Source organism: Vulpes lagopus, chromosome 7 (genome assembly GCF_018345385.1).
Source record: "Vulpes lagopus strain Blue_001 chromosome 7, ASM1834538v1, whole genome shotgun sequence".
Lineage (NCBI taxonomy): Eukaryota > Metazoa > Chordata > Mammalia > Carnivora > Canidae > Vulpes > Vulpes lagopus.
This window is the reverse complement of record NC_054830.1, coordinates 5,638,773-5,652,607: the sequence shown is the minus strand read 5'-3', so window position 1 is coordinate 5,652,607 and position 13,835 is coordinate 5,638,773. Positions and strand designations below refer to the sequence as shown.

Genomic DNA, 13,835 nt, shown 5'->3' with positions numbered 1-13,835 from the left:
GCTCATCAGGGCAGCCCAGGTGGCTCAGCGGTTTAGCGCTGCCTTTGGCCCAGGGCGTGATCCTGGAGACCCAGGATCGAGTCCCACGTCAAGCTCCTTGCATGGAGCCTGCTTCTCCCTCTGCCTGTGTCTCTGCCTCTCTGTCTCTCTCTCTGTCTCTCATGAATAAATAAATTAAAAATCTTTATTAAAAAAAGAAAAAAGAAAGAAAAGCTCATCAGGTACCTAAGAAAATTAACTCAGAATGGTCAACTCTGAGACATATTTTAAAACTCTTCAATTTCGGGCAGCCCTGGTGGCTCAGAGGTTTAGTGCTGCCTTCAGCCCAGGGTGTGGTCCTGGAGTCCCAGGATCAAGTCCCATGTCAGGCTCCCTGCATGGGACCTGCTTTTCCCTCGGCCTGTGTCTCTGCCTCTCTCTCTCTCTGTTCTCTCATGAATAAATAAATAAAATCTTTAAAAAAAAAACTATTCAATTTCAAAGATTAAGATAAAATCCTCAAATGCCCCAGATCAAATAATTTACCAAGTCAAAAGGCTTTGACTGCCATAAAACTTTTCAAGACAACATTAAAAAATGAGACAACAATGTATGTCATTTAAAAAACACAAAACAAAGGACACTTGGGTGGCTTAGTCAATTAAGCATTGGCTCAGGTCATGATCTCAGGGTCCCAGGATTGAGCCCCGCATTTGGCTCCCTGCTCAGTGGGGAGCCTGCTTCGCCCTCTCCCATTGCCCTTCTCCCTGCTTATGCTCTCTCTCTCTCAAATGAGTAAATAAATTCCTTTTAAAAATAATTAAAAAATACAAAATGAAAAACAAAACAAAAAATCCAGTGAACAAAAGTGTGAGCCAAGGATTTGATACCCAGCCCAGCTGTCATTCAACTATACACAAGACGTCAAGAAACTCTGCATCCATTAGTCTTTCCTGAAGAAGCCATGAAAGGACATACTTCATCCAACAACAGGATAATTCTCTCTCACAAAGGTATGAATTAGAAATTCTGAAACTACTTGCTATGTATTCTAGGATTGAGCAGACTATTAGCAAATATATTGTAAATAATGAGAACCAGGTTTCTCACTGTTGGAAAAAGAAGCTATAAATAAGAATGAGGAAAAGGGGGATCCCTGGGTGGCGCAGCGGTTTAGCGCCTGCCTTTGGCCGGGGGCGCGATCCTGGAGACCCGGAATCGAGTCCCACGTCGGGCTCCCGGTGCATGGAGCCTGCTTCTCCCTCTGCCTGTGTCTCTGCCTCTCTCTCTCTCTGTGACTATCATAAATAAATAAAAATTAAAAAAAAAAAAAGAATGAGGAAAAGGCCAGAATGGACTCTGTGGTGTTGGACTGGAAGTAGAGTATTGATATGACCTCATGGGGTTTTGTTTGTTTGTTTTTGTGGGGGTTTTTAAGTAATCACTGCACCCAACATGGGGCTCAGACTCACAACCTTGTGATCAAGGGTCGCACGCTCTGCTTGCTGAGCCAGCCAGTAGAACTCACGGTTTTTAATATACATACACAGATAAGTAGATACAGAAACAAACATACAAGTGTGTGTATGTGTATGTGTACCAGTTAGTATACATCTTGACTCTGCTCTCTGAGAGGTCCTAGAGCCAAATTAAAAGCATACCTAACCAGTAATGAGATACCACTTCACATCCACTAGGATAGTTATTACCAAAAAATAAAAAATAAAAATCACCAGTGCTGGCAAGGAGAAATTAGAACCCTCATGCACTGCTGATGGGAGTGTAAAATGACATGACCACTGTGGAGAACACTTTGGTAGTTCCTCAAAATGTTATGCATAGAGGGGACACCTGGGTGACTTAGTTGCTTGGGCATCTGACTCTTGGTTTCAGCTCAGACCATGATCAGGTTGGTAGCATCGAACCCTGCATTGGGCTCCGTGTTCAGCATGGAGTCTCCTTGAGGTTGATTGCACTCCCTCTCTCTCCCCCTCTGCTCCTCTCTTTCTCTCTAAAAATAAATAAATGAATAATCTTTTACAAAAATATTATGCATAGAGTTATCAGATAATTAAGCAATCCCACTTCCTAAGTACATACCCACCAGATTTATTTTTTTAAAAAGATGGTATTAATTTCTTTGCAGAGAGAGAGCACAAGCAGGGGAGTGGGAGAGGGAGAAGCAGGCACCCCACTGAGCAGGGAGCCCGATGTAGGGCTTGATTCCATGACCCCAGGACCCCAGGATCATGACCCGAGCCGAAGGTAGATGCTTAACCGACTAAGCCACCGAGGGACCCCCCTATGAGATTTAAAAGCAGGGACTCAAACAGGTACTTGTACACCCAAGTTCACAGCAGCACTATGTACAATAAGTGGTACGTGGAAGCAACCCAAGTATCCATCAACAGATGCGTGAGTAAACAAAATGTGGTGTATTCATATAATGGGATATTATTCAGCTATAAAAAGGAAGGATATTCTGACATATGCTAAAACACAGATTAATTTTGAAGATATTATGTCAAGTAAAAGAAGCCAAACACAAAATAACGAATATTATGTGATTCCACTTACATGAAATTCCTAGAATAGGCAGATTCGATACAGAAAGTAGAACAGAGGTTCCCCAGGGCTGGGCGGGGGAGATGGGTTGTTACTGTTTAGTGGGGACAGAGTTTCTGTTTGGGAAGATGGAAAAGTTTTGGAGGTGGGTGGTGGGGATGTTGGCACAACACTGTGCATGTACTTAATGCCACCGAATTGTACATTTTAAAATGGTAAAACAAAACAATAACTAGCCCACGGATCTTGCTTCTTAGTATCATCTCTTAAAAAAAAAAGGAACCAGAGTTCACTATAGGACTGGTTGACCCCAGATCAGGGCTAGGGAAAAACAAGATATAAACCTGAAGGCATTCCAATTGGCCGAAGCTGGAACAATTAAGCAAGAAAAGAAATGATTGTGGGGCACCTGGCTGGCTCAGTCAGTGGACTGCATGACTCTTGATCTTGCAGTCATGAGTTCAAGCCCTACACTGGGGGATTACTTTTTAAAAAATTTTAAATGATTGTGTTGGACTATAACCCATGGAATAAAATAAATTTCCTTGACCCATACTGATCTAAAGAAATCAGTGAATGTATAAATAAATGGAAGTGTAAAATGATGTGACCACTGTGGAGAACACTTTGGTAGTTCCTCAAAATGTTATGCATTAGCTCAGTCAGTGGTGTGATTTTATTATTTATATAATATTCAGTGTGAGCAACACTTGGTCTCAGGGTCATGAGTTGGAGTGCCACGTTGGGTGTAAAGATTATGTAAAGATAAAATCTTAAAATAAATAAATAAAGATAGAATAATTAAGAAAATCACTACTGGGCAGCCTGGATGGCTCAGTGCCTTAGTGCTGCCTTCAGCCCAGGGCATGATCCTGGAGACCCAGGATCGAGTCCCACATCAGGCTCCCTGCATGGAGCCTGCTTCTCCCACTGCCTGTGTCTCTGCCTCTGTGTGTGTGTGTGTGTCTCTCATGAATAAATAAATAAAATCTTTAAAAAAATCACTACTAAAAAAACCCACAATAATAATTGTCACAGATGATCCACTGATGGCTGCCAAAATGAGTGGATGAGAATTTTACAGAAAATGGAATATTTTCAAAGTCTCAAAATATGTCCTCACAAGATATGTATTCACTACCAAGGGGAAAATATTAACTTAACAATGAAGTAAACTGGCAGGCACCACCTTAACCAAGTAATTGTGGTTAACACAGCCAATAACAAGACAAGACATGCTGACACCATGTAACCCTCGAGATGAGGCGCTAGGATGGACACAACACCTCCTCTGTGGTATCTTTGCCAGAAAAGGATAACTAACTTCAGTCTGATTATGAGAGAGAGACAAACAAAACAAAACAAAACAAAAGGGGAAAAAAACAACCCAACAACACAGATGAACTCAAACTGAGGGACAGTTCGTAGAATAATTGACCAGTACTTGTCAAAAAGGTTAAGGACCATAGACAATAAGGGGCTGAACTGTAAACGATACATTTGTACTGTTTTAAGCCACTAAGCTTGTGGTAATTTACTACAATATCAATAGGAGATTAACGCACATATTTAGAAATAATGTTCTTTAAAATTTTGGGTTTTTAAAAAGATTTTATTTATTTATGCATGAGAGAGAAGCAGAGACACAGGCAGAGGGAGAAGCAGGCTCCCCGTGGGGAGCCCGATACGGGACTCGATCCTGGGACCCCGGGATCACACCCTGAGCCAAAGGCAGACAGTCAACCACGGAGCCACCCAAGCGTCTCTGTTCTTTAAAAATTTGTATGAGAAATTTAAAAAAATGTATGAAGAAAGTCACAAAGGACATTTTAAAGGTACCTTAAAAAGAGATGATGTGTTCCGTAATGAATGAACACATAGATAGACACACAGACATGTTCATACCTATAGGTATATAGGCATATTCCCAACCAAAATTACAAATTAATTCAAAACCGTATCTGAGAAATTAAATACACAGTAGTAGAGAGACACATACTGAAAGACAACAATGTCTTAGTTTATGTGAAACATAATATATAAAACTATAGTATAAAACATAAAGTAGAAAGTATAGTATATAGTATAAAACTATAGTAACTGAAAGGGTGGCAAAAAAAATAGACATAAGTTCAAAGGGGCACATGATGCAATGTGCGACTTTATTAAGGGGATGTCATGGGGGGCTGGGGGGCTGAGACCATCAACAGAAGAGGGGAGAGGTCTACAGCCCATGGAGAGACAGAACTTAGAAGAGAAGGGGGGGGAGCTCAGACTCTCTTTCTCTCTCTTTCTCTCTCTCTGGATCTCAAAGACCTCCATGCCGGAGGAGGATAGAATTCACCAGAGAGAGAAGCTGAAAGAATGGGGCCAGAGAGAAACCAGCAGAGCGCATACCCAGGCTGCCCGATCTCTGGAGACTGGTGGGGTCTGGAGAGCAATGGCTCTCAGGGGCCAGGGCAGGGGGACGAGGGCTTCTTGCAGATCCAGAAGTTTTCCGTACTACATCTGTTATCGTTCCAGCCATCACTGTACAATTCTACACAGTCCTCGTCTCCATGGTTGTTGGGTTCCCCTTCTTTCCAGAAGCTGTGAACACCATCAGAGCTAAAAGCCCCCTACTCGACTCAGAGCCCACCGGTCCCCCAACCCCCTACCCACCCTCGGAAGAGCTAGTTCCTGGCCTTGGGGAGCAAAAGTCCAAGTACCAGCCAGAGAGTGGTGAGGATTCAGAGGCAGTGCTTTCAAAATAAGGGTTCAAACACCACTTCCATCAGAATCACCTCTGGCAAAGTAAAAAAAAAAATAAATGCAGGTTCCTGGGCCCATGCCTAGATTTATAGAATCAGACTCTCCCATCCTGGGATGGAGCCAGGACTCTGCATCTCCACCAAGCTCCTCAGGTGATGCTTTCCAATCCCAGAATCTAAGCACCCTGGCTTGGATTTCCCTGCCCACCCCCTTCGGGCCATTTCCTCTGGGAGGTCACCTGAGTTGGAGGGGAGAGTTGTCCACCCATTTCCAGGAACCCTCATTGTGGTGGTCACTGAGACCAATCCAGGTACGCTGGTTATTTCTCGTATTCCAAGACTTCAGAAATTTCTGGTGGGGTGGGAGGGCGGGGGGAGCAGCAAGATGTCACCCTCCCCATGTCTGCCCACATTCCCACGGTTGTCCCCTGCCCTCCATGGAAGACCTTCTAAGGTCCAACCTACAGCCCTTCCTTAAATTGTATGTATGCTGTGTCTGTGTGTTAATGTGTGTATCTGGGTAGAAATGTGTTAGCTGGGGCGCCTGGGTGGCTCAGCGGCTGAGTGTCTGACTTTGGCTCAGGGCGTGGTCCCCAGGTCCTGGGATGAAGTCCCACATCGGGCTCCCTGCATGGAGCCTGCTTCTCCCTCTGCCTATGTCTCTGCTTCTCTCTGTGTGTGTCTCTAATGAATTAATAAATAAAATCTTTTTAAAAAATGTGTTAGCTTGTGTCTCAGTTTCGGGTCTGGGAGAGATTGTGTGGTCTCAGGAGTGCTCTGAGTTCCCTTTCTATCCACAGACGGGATTCTCTCATGCAGGTTCTTCTCTCACGTGACCTTCCCAAGCCCACTGTGGGTCCCCTGGAGGGGGCCTTCCCTGCCCATCTTGTCACCTCACCTCCCCCTGGTCCTCCATCTCTCGGAGAGCAGAAGAGGGACAGAAGACTTTTTGCTGACACATGGTCCTGCCCCAGATGGGAACTCCGCCCAGCCCACCTGCTCCTCAGTGCTATTGATGATCACCAGCTGGGCCCTCAAGTTCTGACATGCGGAGATGGACTCTTTCCAGGTGTTTTGGGTCTGGGAGAAGAAGTAGCAGCTTTCCTGGAAGAGTTCCCATTTCCAGGGACAGGGGCGGCACAGGCCAGCTGGGGAGGAGAGTGGGATTGGGACAGACAGGCCCCCAGCGCTTGCATCAGATCTTGGGAACCCTATGTTCAGCTGTCAGATCAGTCCCCAAGAAATCCATGTGAAAGATCCCAGCTCTGCCTTGCCCTCCTCAGGCCAGGAGCCATGGAAAGCGAGTTCCAGTCCCACCTGTGATCCCAAAACTCCCTCCTGACCTTGGTGTCTGACCCTTACCCAGGGTGGCATTCATCCAGGTTAGCTGCTGGAGGATCTCATCCAGGTCTGATCGTGTCCGCTTCTGAGAAACATCCACTGAAATAAGGGGACTTTAATTATTAGGCACCTAGTGTGTGCTTAGTGCAGAGAGGGCCCCGTGAGAACATATCTATAGATTTCACTGTGACCCCAAGAATCCATTATGCAAATAAAAAGACTGAGACTCAGAGAATGACTTGCCCAACATTGCCCCCAGGGTCTCATTGAGGGATCCAGTCTCCTCCCCAAACTTCAACCGTATGGGGTGGGGGGTGCAGGGGTGAGAGGACAGGTGGTGGCTCATTCAAGGTCACACAGCCTCTGAGCCCTCTCCTGCCCTGAATCCAGAGTCTAGCCCTTCACCTTGACTGGGGTTCTCCTGATGGTCCCATGTATCTTTCTGTAGGGATTGGCGAATCCTGGAGACTACAACAAAGCAGAGAATTCCCCTTTTTTAGCACCAACTATAGGCCTGACCCTGTGTTGAATCTGGTTTTGAGGTCTCTGGGAGCCTAAGTTCCCTGTGGAGGAAGATGAGCTGCATCTCACAGCTCAATAAACAGGCTCAGAGAGGGGTAGGAACCAGCCCACCGTCACACAGAAATCTATGTGCAGCTCAGATGCCCAAGCCCTAGTGGTTTTGAGGACTGTGGAATAGGGTAAAGACCTAAAAGGACCCAAGACTCCAGGCCCTCAGCCCCTGACTCACCTTGAACCAGGGTGGTCACCAGGAGCATGAAGAAACCCAAAGAGATGAGAAGAAGCAGCAGAGGCAGGTGGGCCTGGGTCAGACACCCTGCAGGACCAGCAAATGGGTAGAACCAAGGTTCTCAGGGACAGACCTTGCCCCACCCATGCACATTGGAGGGGGCCTCCCAGCTGCCCCTTCCCCAGATACTTGCTCTTGAACCACCCCTGTACCTGGCAAGCTCCTTGAGCTCCTGAGTAGTCCCGTGTACTTTTTAGTTGTTCTCTGGCCCCCAAACATCTCCTCTTCTGAAGAGGACAGAACACATTCAGCTGAGCTTTGGAGCCTGCCAAGTCCTGTTGTCAGGACTGCAAGCTGGAGGCTAGACCCAACTCCCCTAGGATACTGGAACCCTGCCCTCCCTCCCACCATCCCAGAGTGGGGGCTCAGCCTCACCGGGGTCACCCGGCTCCTTGGGGTCACACATCTCTGCCATTCTCCTCTTCTCTCCTGCTCCTCTCCAGACTGTGGTTTTTATAACCCCACGTGCTGCCCCTGCAGCTCCTCCCCAGGAACATCCCTCCCCAATCAGGAAGAAGACAAGGAACAGGACATTGCCTTCTATCAGAAAATTGGGTGGAGGAATGGAGTGCTGACACAACTGGAAAAGAGGTCACTGAGGGTAGGGACAAGAGCTGCGTGGTCAACTCTGGTGTCAGAAGGCACTTCTCCAACCCTCATCTAGTCCTGTGACCATTGGCCTTGCCTTGTCAAGAATCTCAGTTGTAAAATAGGACAATTGCCCTGCCTCATACTGTTCTTGTGAGGTTTAATATAGTGTCCTGGTCATGGGTATACATTGCCTATTCTAATAACAGATACTCAGTAGTAATAGCACTTAGCATGTGCTTCACACTTCCCCATGGTGTGTGTTCTCCCTTGTGGAAATAAGTAATAAATTTGAATTTGTTCAACAGGTATGTTCCTGGTGGTCTTTGGCTGACAGTTCTCACAATAACGCTATGAAAAAGACACGGATATTACCCTGCTTTACAGATGGGGAAACTGAGAAACAGAGAGGGAAAGCAACTGCCTGAGGTCACACAGCTTGTAAGTGATGGGGCTCAGAGTCGGACCCTGGCTGGTGGACCGCTGAGTCCCTACTTAAGCACTACATTAAGCAGTTACTCTCTTCTCCTTTGTGATTCCTTAGTATTTTGTAGAGAGTCAGTTTGAAACTGTGTGTATCAAACTCTCAATTTGTATATGTGTGGACTCCTGATTTCCTACCTGATTCAATTGGTTGTACATTACTCTCTCTCTTTTTATCTTGCAGACAGCATATAGCTGGATCATCTTTTTATCCCCTCTGTCAATCTCTACTTTTTAATTGGAGATTTTTGGTTCATTTATATTTAATGTAATTCATGATAAGGTAGGGTTTATATCTCCCATTTTGATTTTTGTTTTTTATATATCTTATCTTTTTGGTCCTCAGTTCCTCCAGTCCTACCTTTTCTTGTATTAAATTGATATTTTCTAGTGTATCATTTTAATTATCTTGATTCTTTTATTCTATTTTTGAATTGTTTTCTTAGTAATTGCCTTGGAGATTACTATTAACATCTTAATTTATAACAATCTAGGTCAGATTAATACCAACTTAGTTTTTTTTCTTCTTAAGATTTATTTATTTATTCATGAGAGACAGAGAGAGGCAGAGACACAGGCAGAGGGAGAAGCAGGTTCCCTGGGGCGGGGCGGGGGAGTGCTGATGCAGGACTTGATCTCAGGACCCCAGGATCATGATTGAGCCCTGAGTCAGACACTCAAGCACTGAACCACCCAGGTGCCCAATACCAACTTAATTTTAATGGTATACAGAACATTGCTCCTGTATAGTTCCACTTGACCTTCCTTTATGTTGCTATTATCACAAATTACATGTCCATATCTGTGTGCCAATCAACTTAGATTTCTAATTACTGCATTATACAGTATTTCAAATCAGATGGGGGATAAAATTACATTTATACTGTCTTTATATTTACCTATGTAGTTACCTTTCTGGGAGCTTTTTATTTCTTCATGTGTATTTGAGTTACCGTCTAGTGTTCTATTACTTCATCCTGAAAGACTCCTCATTTCTTTTTTTGCAGTGAAATACTCATAACACAAAATTTACCATTTAAACTGTACAATTCAGTAACATTTAGTACATTCGCAGTGTTGTGGATGTTGTGCAACCATCACCACTGTCTAATTCTGGAATATTTTCATCACACCAAAAGGAAACCCTATATTCATTAAGTAGTTACTCCTTTTCCCCACTTCCCTATCCACCACACCCAAAAACCACTAATATTTGTCTCTATGGATTTTTTTAGATTTTATTTTATTTATTCATGAGAGATACACAGAGAGGCAGAGACACAGGAAGAGGGAGAAGCAGGTTCCCTGCAGGGAGCCTGATGTGGGACTTGACCCCAGGATCCTGGGATCATGACCTGAGCCAAAGGCAGCCGCTCAACTGCTGCGAGAGTACAAGGTGGTAGGGCGCTGTCTGCCCACCCCTAAATGTCGCACTCTGCCCCTGTATCGGATGCGAATCTTTGCACCTAATCATGTTGTCGCCAAGTCCCGCTTCTGGTACTTTGTGTCTCAACTGAAGAAGATGAAGAAGTCTTCTGGAGAAATTGTCTACTGTGGACAGGTGTTCGAGAAATCTCCCTTGCGGGTGAAGAACTTCGGCATCTGGCTGCGCTATGATTCATGCAGTGGCACCCACAACATGTACCGGGAATACCGGGATCTGACCACCGCAGGCGCCGTCACCCAGTGCTACCGAGACATGGGTGCCCGACACCGTGCCCGGGCCCACTCTATCCAGATCATGAAGGTGGAGGAGATTGCAGCCAGCAAGTGCCGCTGGCCAGCAGTCAAGCAGTTCCACGACTCCAAGATCAAGTTCCCACTGCCCCATCAGGTCTTGCCGCGTCAGCACAAGCCACAAGAGGCCCAACACCTTCTTTTAGATGCAGAGCCTGCCGGTGCCCAAGTTCTCATACTTTTCGAAAGGTGTTAAGTAATCTCTACACCCAATGTGGGGCTCAAGCTCGCAAGTCTGAGATCAAGAGCCGTAAGTTCCACCAACAGAGCCACCCAGGTGCCCCTGTTCTCTTATCTTTCTTTAGTTCACTACACATGTTATCCTTTAGCTCTTTGAACATATTAAAACAGCTAATTTAGAATATTTAGTAACTTCAACATGGGTGCTTTCTCACCAACAGTTTTATTCACTGCCCCCCCCCCGCCGTGTACAGGTAATATTTCCTTATTTCTTTGTATGTCTCATAATATTTTTGTTGAAAAATGGACACTGAGAAATATGACAACTATGGAAACCAGAACTTCCCTCCTCCTAAAGGTTTGCTGTTGCTGCTGTTTCAGTTGTTGTTTCTATTTGTTCAATTACTTTTCTGAACAAATTCTGCTAAGTCTATATCCTCTGCCATGTATACCCACTAAAATCTCTACTCAGCTTAGAAGTTAACTGATAGGGACGCCTGGGTAGCTCAGCGGTTGAGCGCCGGCCTTCAGCCTAGGGCGTGATCCTGGAGTCCCAGGATCGAGTACCACATTGGGTTCCCTGCATGGAGCCTGCTTCTCTCTCTGCCTCTGTCTCTCTCACACTGTGTCTCTCACGAATAAATAAATACAAAGATTTATTTGTGAGAGACACAGAGAGAGAAAGAGAGCAAGAGGCAGAGACACAGGCAGAGGGAGAAGCAGGCTCCATGCAGGGAGCCCGACATGGGACCCGATCCTGGGTCTCCAGGATCACGCCCTGGGTTGGAGGCAGGCGCCAAACCGCTGAGCCACCCGGGATGCCCTAAATAAAATCTTAAAAAAAAAAAAAAAAAAAAAAAAGTTAGCTGATGGTTGGATAGACATTTTCCAGAATGTCTCTGAAAGTCTCCCAGTCTCTACTGAGGGTCTTTGTATGTTCAGACACAACTTCAACGTGCAGCCAGAAAGTTTGAGGCTCTGCCTTAGCCTTCATTTCCTGCTTTCACAGAACCTTAACGTCAGCCAGAAGTGAGAGCTTAGGCCTTCCTCAGGCTTTTCCTGGCCAAGAACAAAGCCCTATGCTTACAGGTGACCGACCTTTCAGATCCCAAGATATATCAGAAATTTCCAAAGCCCCTAAGGACATATAATTCCTTAAATTTTCCTTTTGAGATTTATGATTAGGCTATTATTTGCCTCCATCACCTCATGCAGCTGTCATGTTAAGATATTTGACAAATGTCTGCTGGGGAGAGGCTTTTGTCACTGGGCAAGTTCAAACAAGGTCAATTAAAGACTAGCCTTTCAAGTATGAATCTTCCAGGGAACCAGTAGACAGCTCAAATAATGATTTTTTCTTTGGCAATGAGGATTTTCAAGAGCTACAGCTGTGTTCTTCTCCCTCTAGTACCAGCAATGTAGGCTGTTATTTTGCAAGGCAACTTCGGAGTTGGAGAGTGGTGAATGGAACTAGAGTAAGTTAAAATTCCACTGAGCTCACTGTTCTTTACTGAGATCCAGCTGTTTTTCTTGACTAAATGCTCCCTGAATTATTGTAAGATTTTGGTTGATTTCCAGAGTTCAAAAAATGCTGATTCTGACAAATTTTGCAGTTTATTCCATTGCTTTTATAGAAATTTACTCTGCCATTTTTGCTGATCTTATTTTCTCCTCCCACCCCCCACCCCCATATTTTTGATGCTTAAATTGTCTTTGATTTGGCCAGTGGAAGCCTTTCGTACTGGCTTCTGTGTCCTTTTGACATCTGTCTATCTGTTATTTTGCTAATCAGTTTTCCTTCCTGTTGGTTTGCAAACCTCAGGAATTTCCCTGGGTGAAATCTGAAACTGGTCCCCATACACATAGGGCAGGGAGAAAAAGAAGAAAGAAGCAGGCCACTCCAGATTGGTAGGTAGTAGCTTTAACTCAAAGGAATTACATATGAGGTTTTCTTGGGTGTTTGTAAGATGAGCAGATCTCCATACTTGCCCACCAGAATCTTACAAGTTTATGCAGAGGCCTTAACAGGATTCATTCACAAATATCATCCAGATGGACTCAGCACCACATCACTATTTCCAGGCTATGTGCTTGGGGCAGCCTCTGGGAATGGGGAAGGCAAGTGGACCCCACATTCCAAGGATTGGAAAGGGGGTGAGGAGCCTCTGAGTGCCCAAGTCCAGCTCACAGGTCAATCGGTGACCATATCCTCCTGATGACATCCTCCAACATTTCCTTTCTGGTGTAATTAGATGTTTCAGGCTTTCTCTGTCCAAATTCTAGAACCAGCCATTTTTTCCAAAGGACCCTGGTTGCTTTTTAGCAGAGAATGGCATTTAGAAACTAAGACCTGCATGTGCTCATTGTTATTGAAGTATCATTGGTCCCAGGACCTCTCAGTAGATAAATGGGAACACACACACACACACACACACACACACACACACATTTCTCCAAATATTTTCAAAACCATGATTTCACATCAACGCCTCCAATTAAATACAATAGGGTTCATTCTAGTTTTCTCTCCATTCAACTTTTTAAACATCCTCTGATGTTGGGAAACCTGGTTCCCATTATCCTGAATTTATTTATTTGTTTGTTTGTTTGTTTAATTCCCCCATATGTAATCAATCTCCCTTTTCTACCACCATCCTCTGCTCTGTATGGATGTCTTCCTTACTGTGCTTGGACATTGACTTCTTGCACCAGGTAGACAGACTGGTTTGTTGTCCTTCTTACCTTACTCGGGCTCTGACACCCCACACAGTTCATCCCTCTGTGTGGATGCCCTCCTCACCACATTTGGACTCCAACACTCTAGTCCCGACCAGCTTAAACATTTTGCTCGTTTCATGCAAGAACTAGCTGATTTCTTCTGTGCCCTAAACACCTCTATCCTTGGAAGCCCTCTCATACCCAGAGCTGGTGTCCACCTGCCCCCTGGTATGGAAGCTGCCATGGCTCTTAACTCACCTATGAAGGGCTTGTTTTATCTCTGAAAACCAGCTCATCAAAATTTGCTTGCAATCACCACTCATAACTAGCTCTATTGAAAAGAATGGGTTTTTCTAGTTGAAAGTGAGGGTCTTCTGGGTCCTTCTACATTTTAGTGAGAAGTAAAAATCTGACCAGCATTCCTTGAGCACTGTTTTTATGCTAAATGCTTTTTGGACATGATCTCAGTCAATTTCCATAACATAGCTACTATTGTTTGCATTTTACCTAAGAACAAAAAGAGGTTCAGAGATTATGTCACCTGCCCATGAATGCTGGAACTGGGGGACAGAGCAAGGAAGCACATCATCTTCATTTATGTCTGTGTCTCAAACTCCAACCAGCTCAAAAGAGAGAGAGAGAGAGAGAGAGAGAGAGAGAAAGGAGGGGTTTGATAATGCTGC

General features: G+C 44.8%; 1 protein-coding gene and 1 pseudogene across 2 annotated transcripts; one reads left to right on the top strand and one right to left on the bottom strand.

The window, feature by feature from the left end:
- Nucleotides 1-4,675: 4,675 nt before the first annotated feature.
- On the bottom strand, nt 4,676-7,895 carry CD209 (CD209 molecule). 2 transcript variants are annotated; one of them, XM_041760528.1, is made up of 8 exons: nt 7,822-7,895; nt 7,599-7,673; nt 7,387-7,473; nt 7,041-7,103; nt 6,657-6,734; nt 6,291-6,442; nt 5,534-5,646; nt 4,676-5,133 (listed from the first exon to the last, which is right to left on the bottom strand). In XM_041760528.1, exons 1-8 carry the CDS (start codon nt 7,859-7,861, stop codon nt 4,992-4,994), a joined length of 750 nt encoding a protein of 249 aa, XP_041616462.1. In that variant the 5' UTR covers nt 7,862-7,895; the 3' UTR covers nt 4,676-4,991. The 2 variants fall into 2 exon arrangements, with proteins under 2 accessions (XP_041616462.1, XP_041616463.1); XM_041760529.1 differs by lacking the exon at nt 7,041-7,103.
- A 318-nt stretch (nt 7,896-8,213) lies between these two features.
- On the top strand, nt 8,214-10,400 carry LOC121494685 (annotated as a pseudogene).
- The last annotated feature ends 3,435 nt before the right edge of the window (nt 10,401-13,835 follow it).

Bases quoted from the DNA above. Each gene is read 5' to 3' on its own strand.
- CD209 (XM_041760528.1), bottom strand. From the start codon at position 7,861: ATGGCAGAGATGTGTGACCCCAAGGAGCCGGGTGACCCCG. The intron at 7,474-7,598 runs GTACAGGGGTGG...CTGGTCCTGCAG, and splicing joins GAGCTCAAGGAGCTTGCCAG to GGTGTCTGACCCAGGCCCAC. The intron at 5,134-5,533 runs GTGACCTCCCAG...TGGTGTTCACAG, and splicing joins AACTCTCCCCTCCAACTCAG to CTTCTGGAAAGAAGGGGAAC.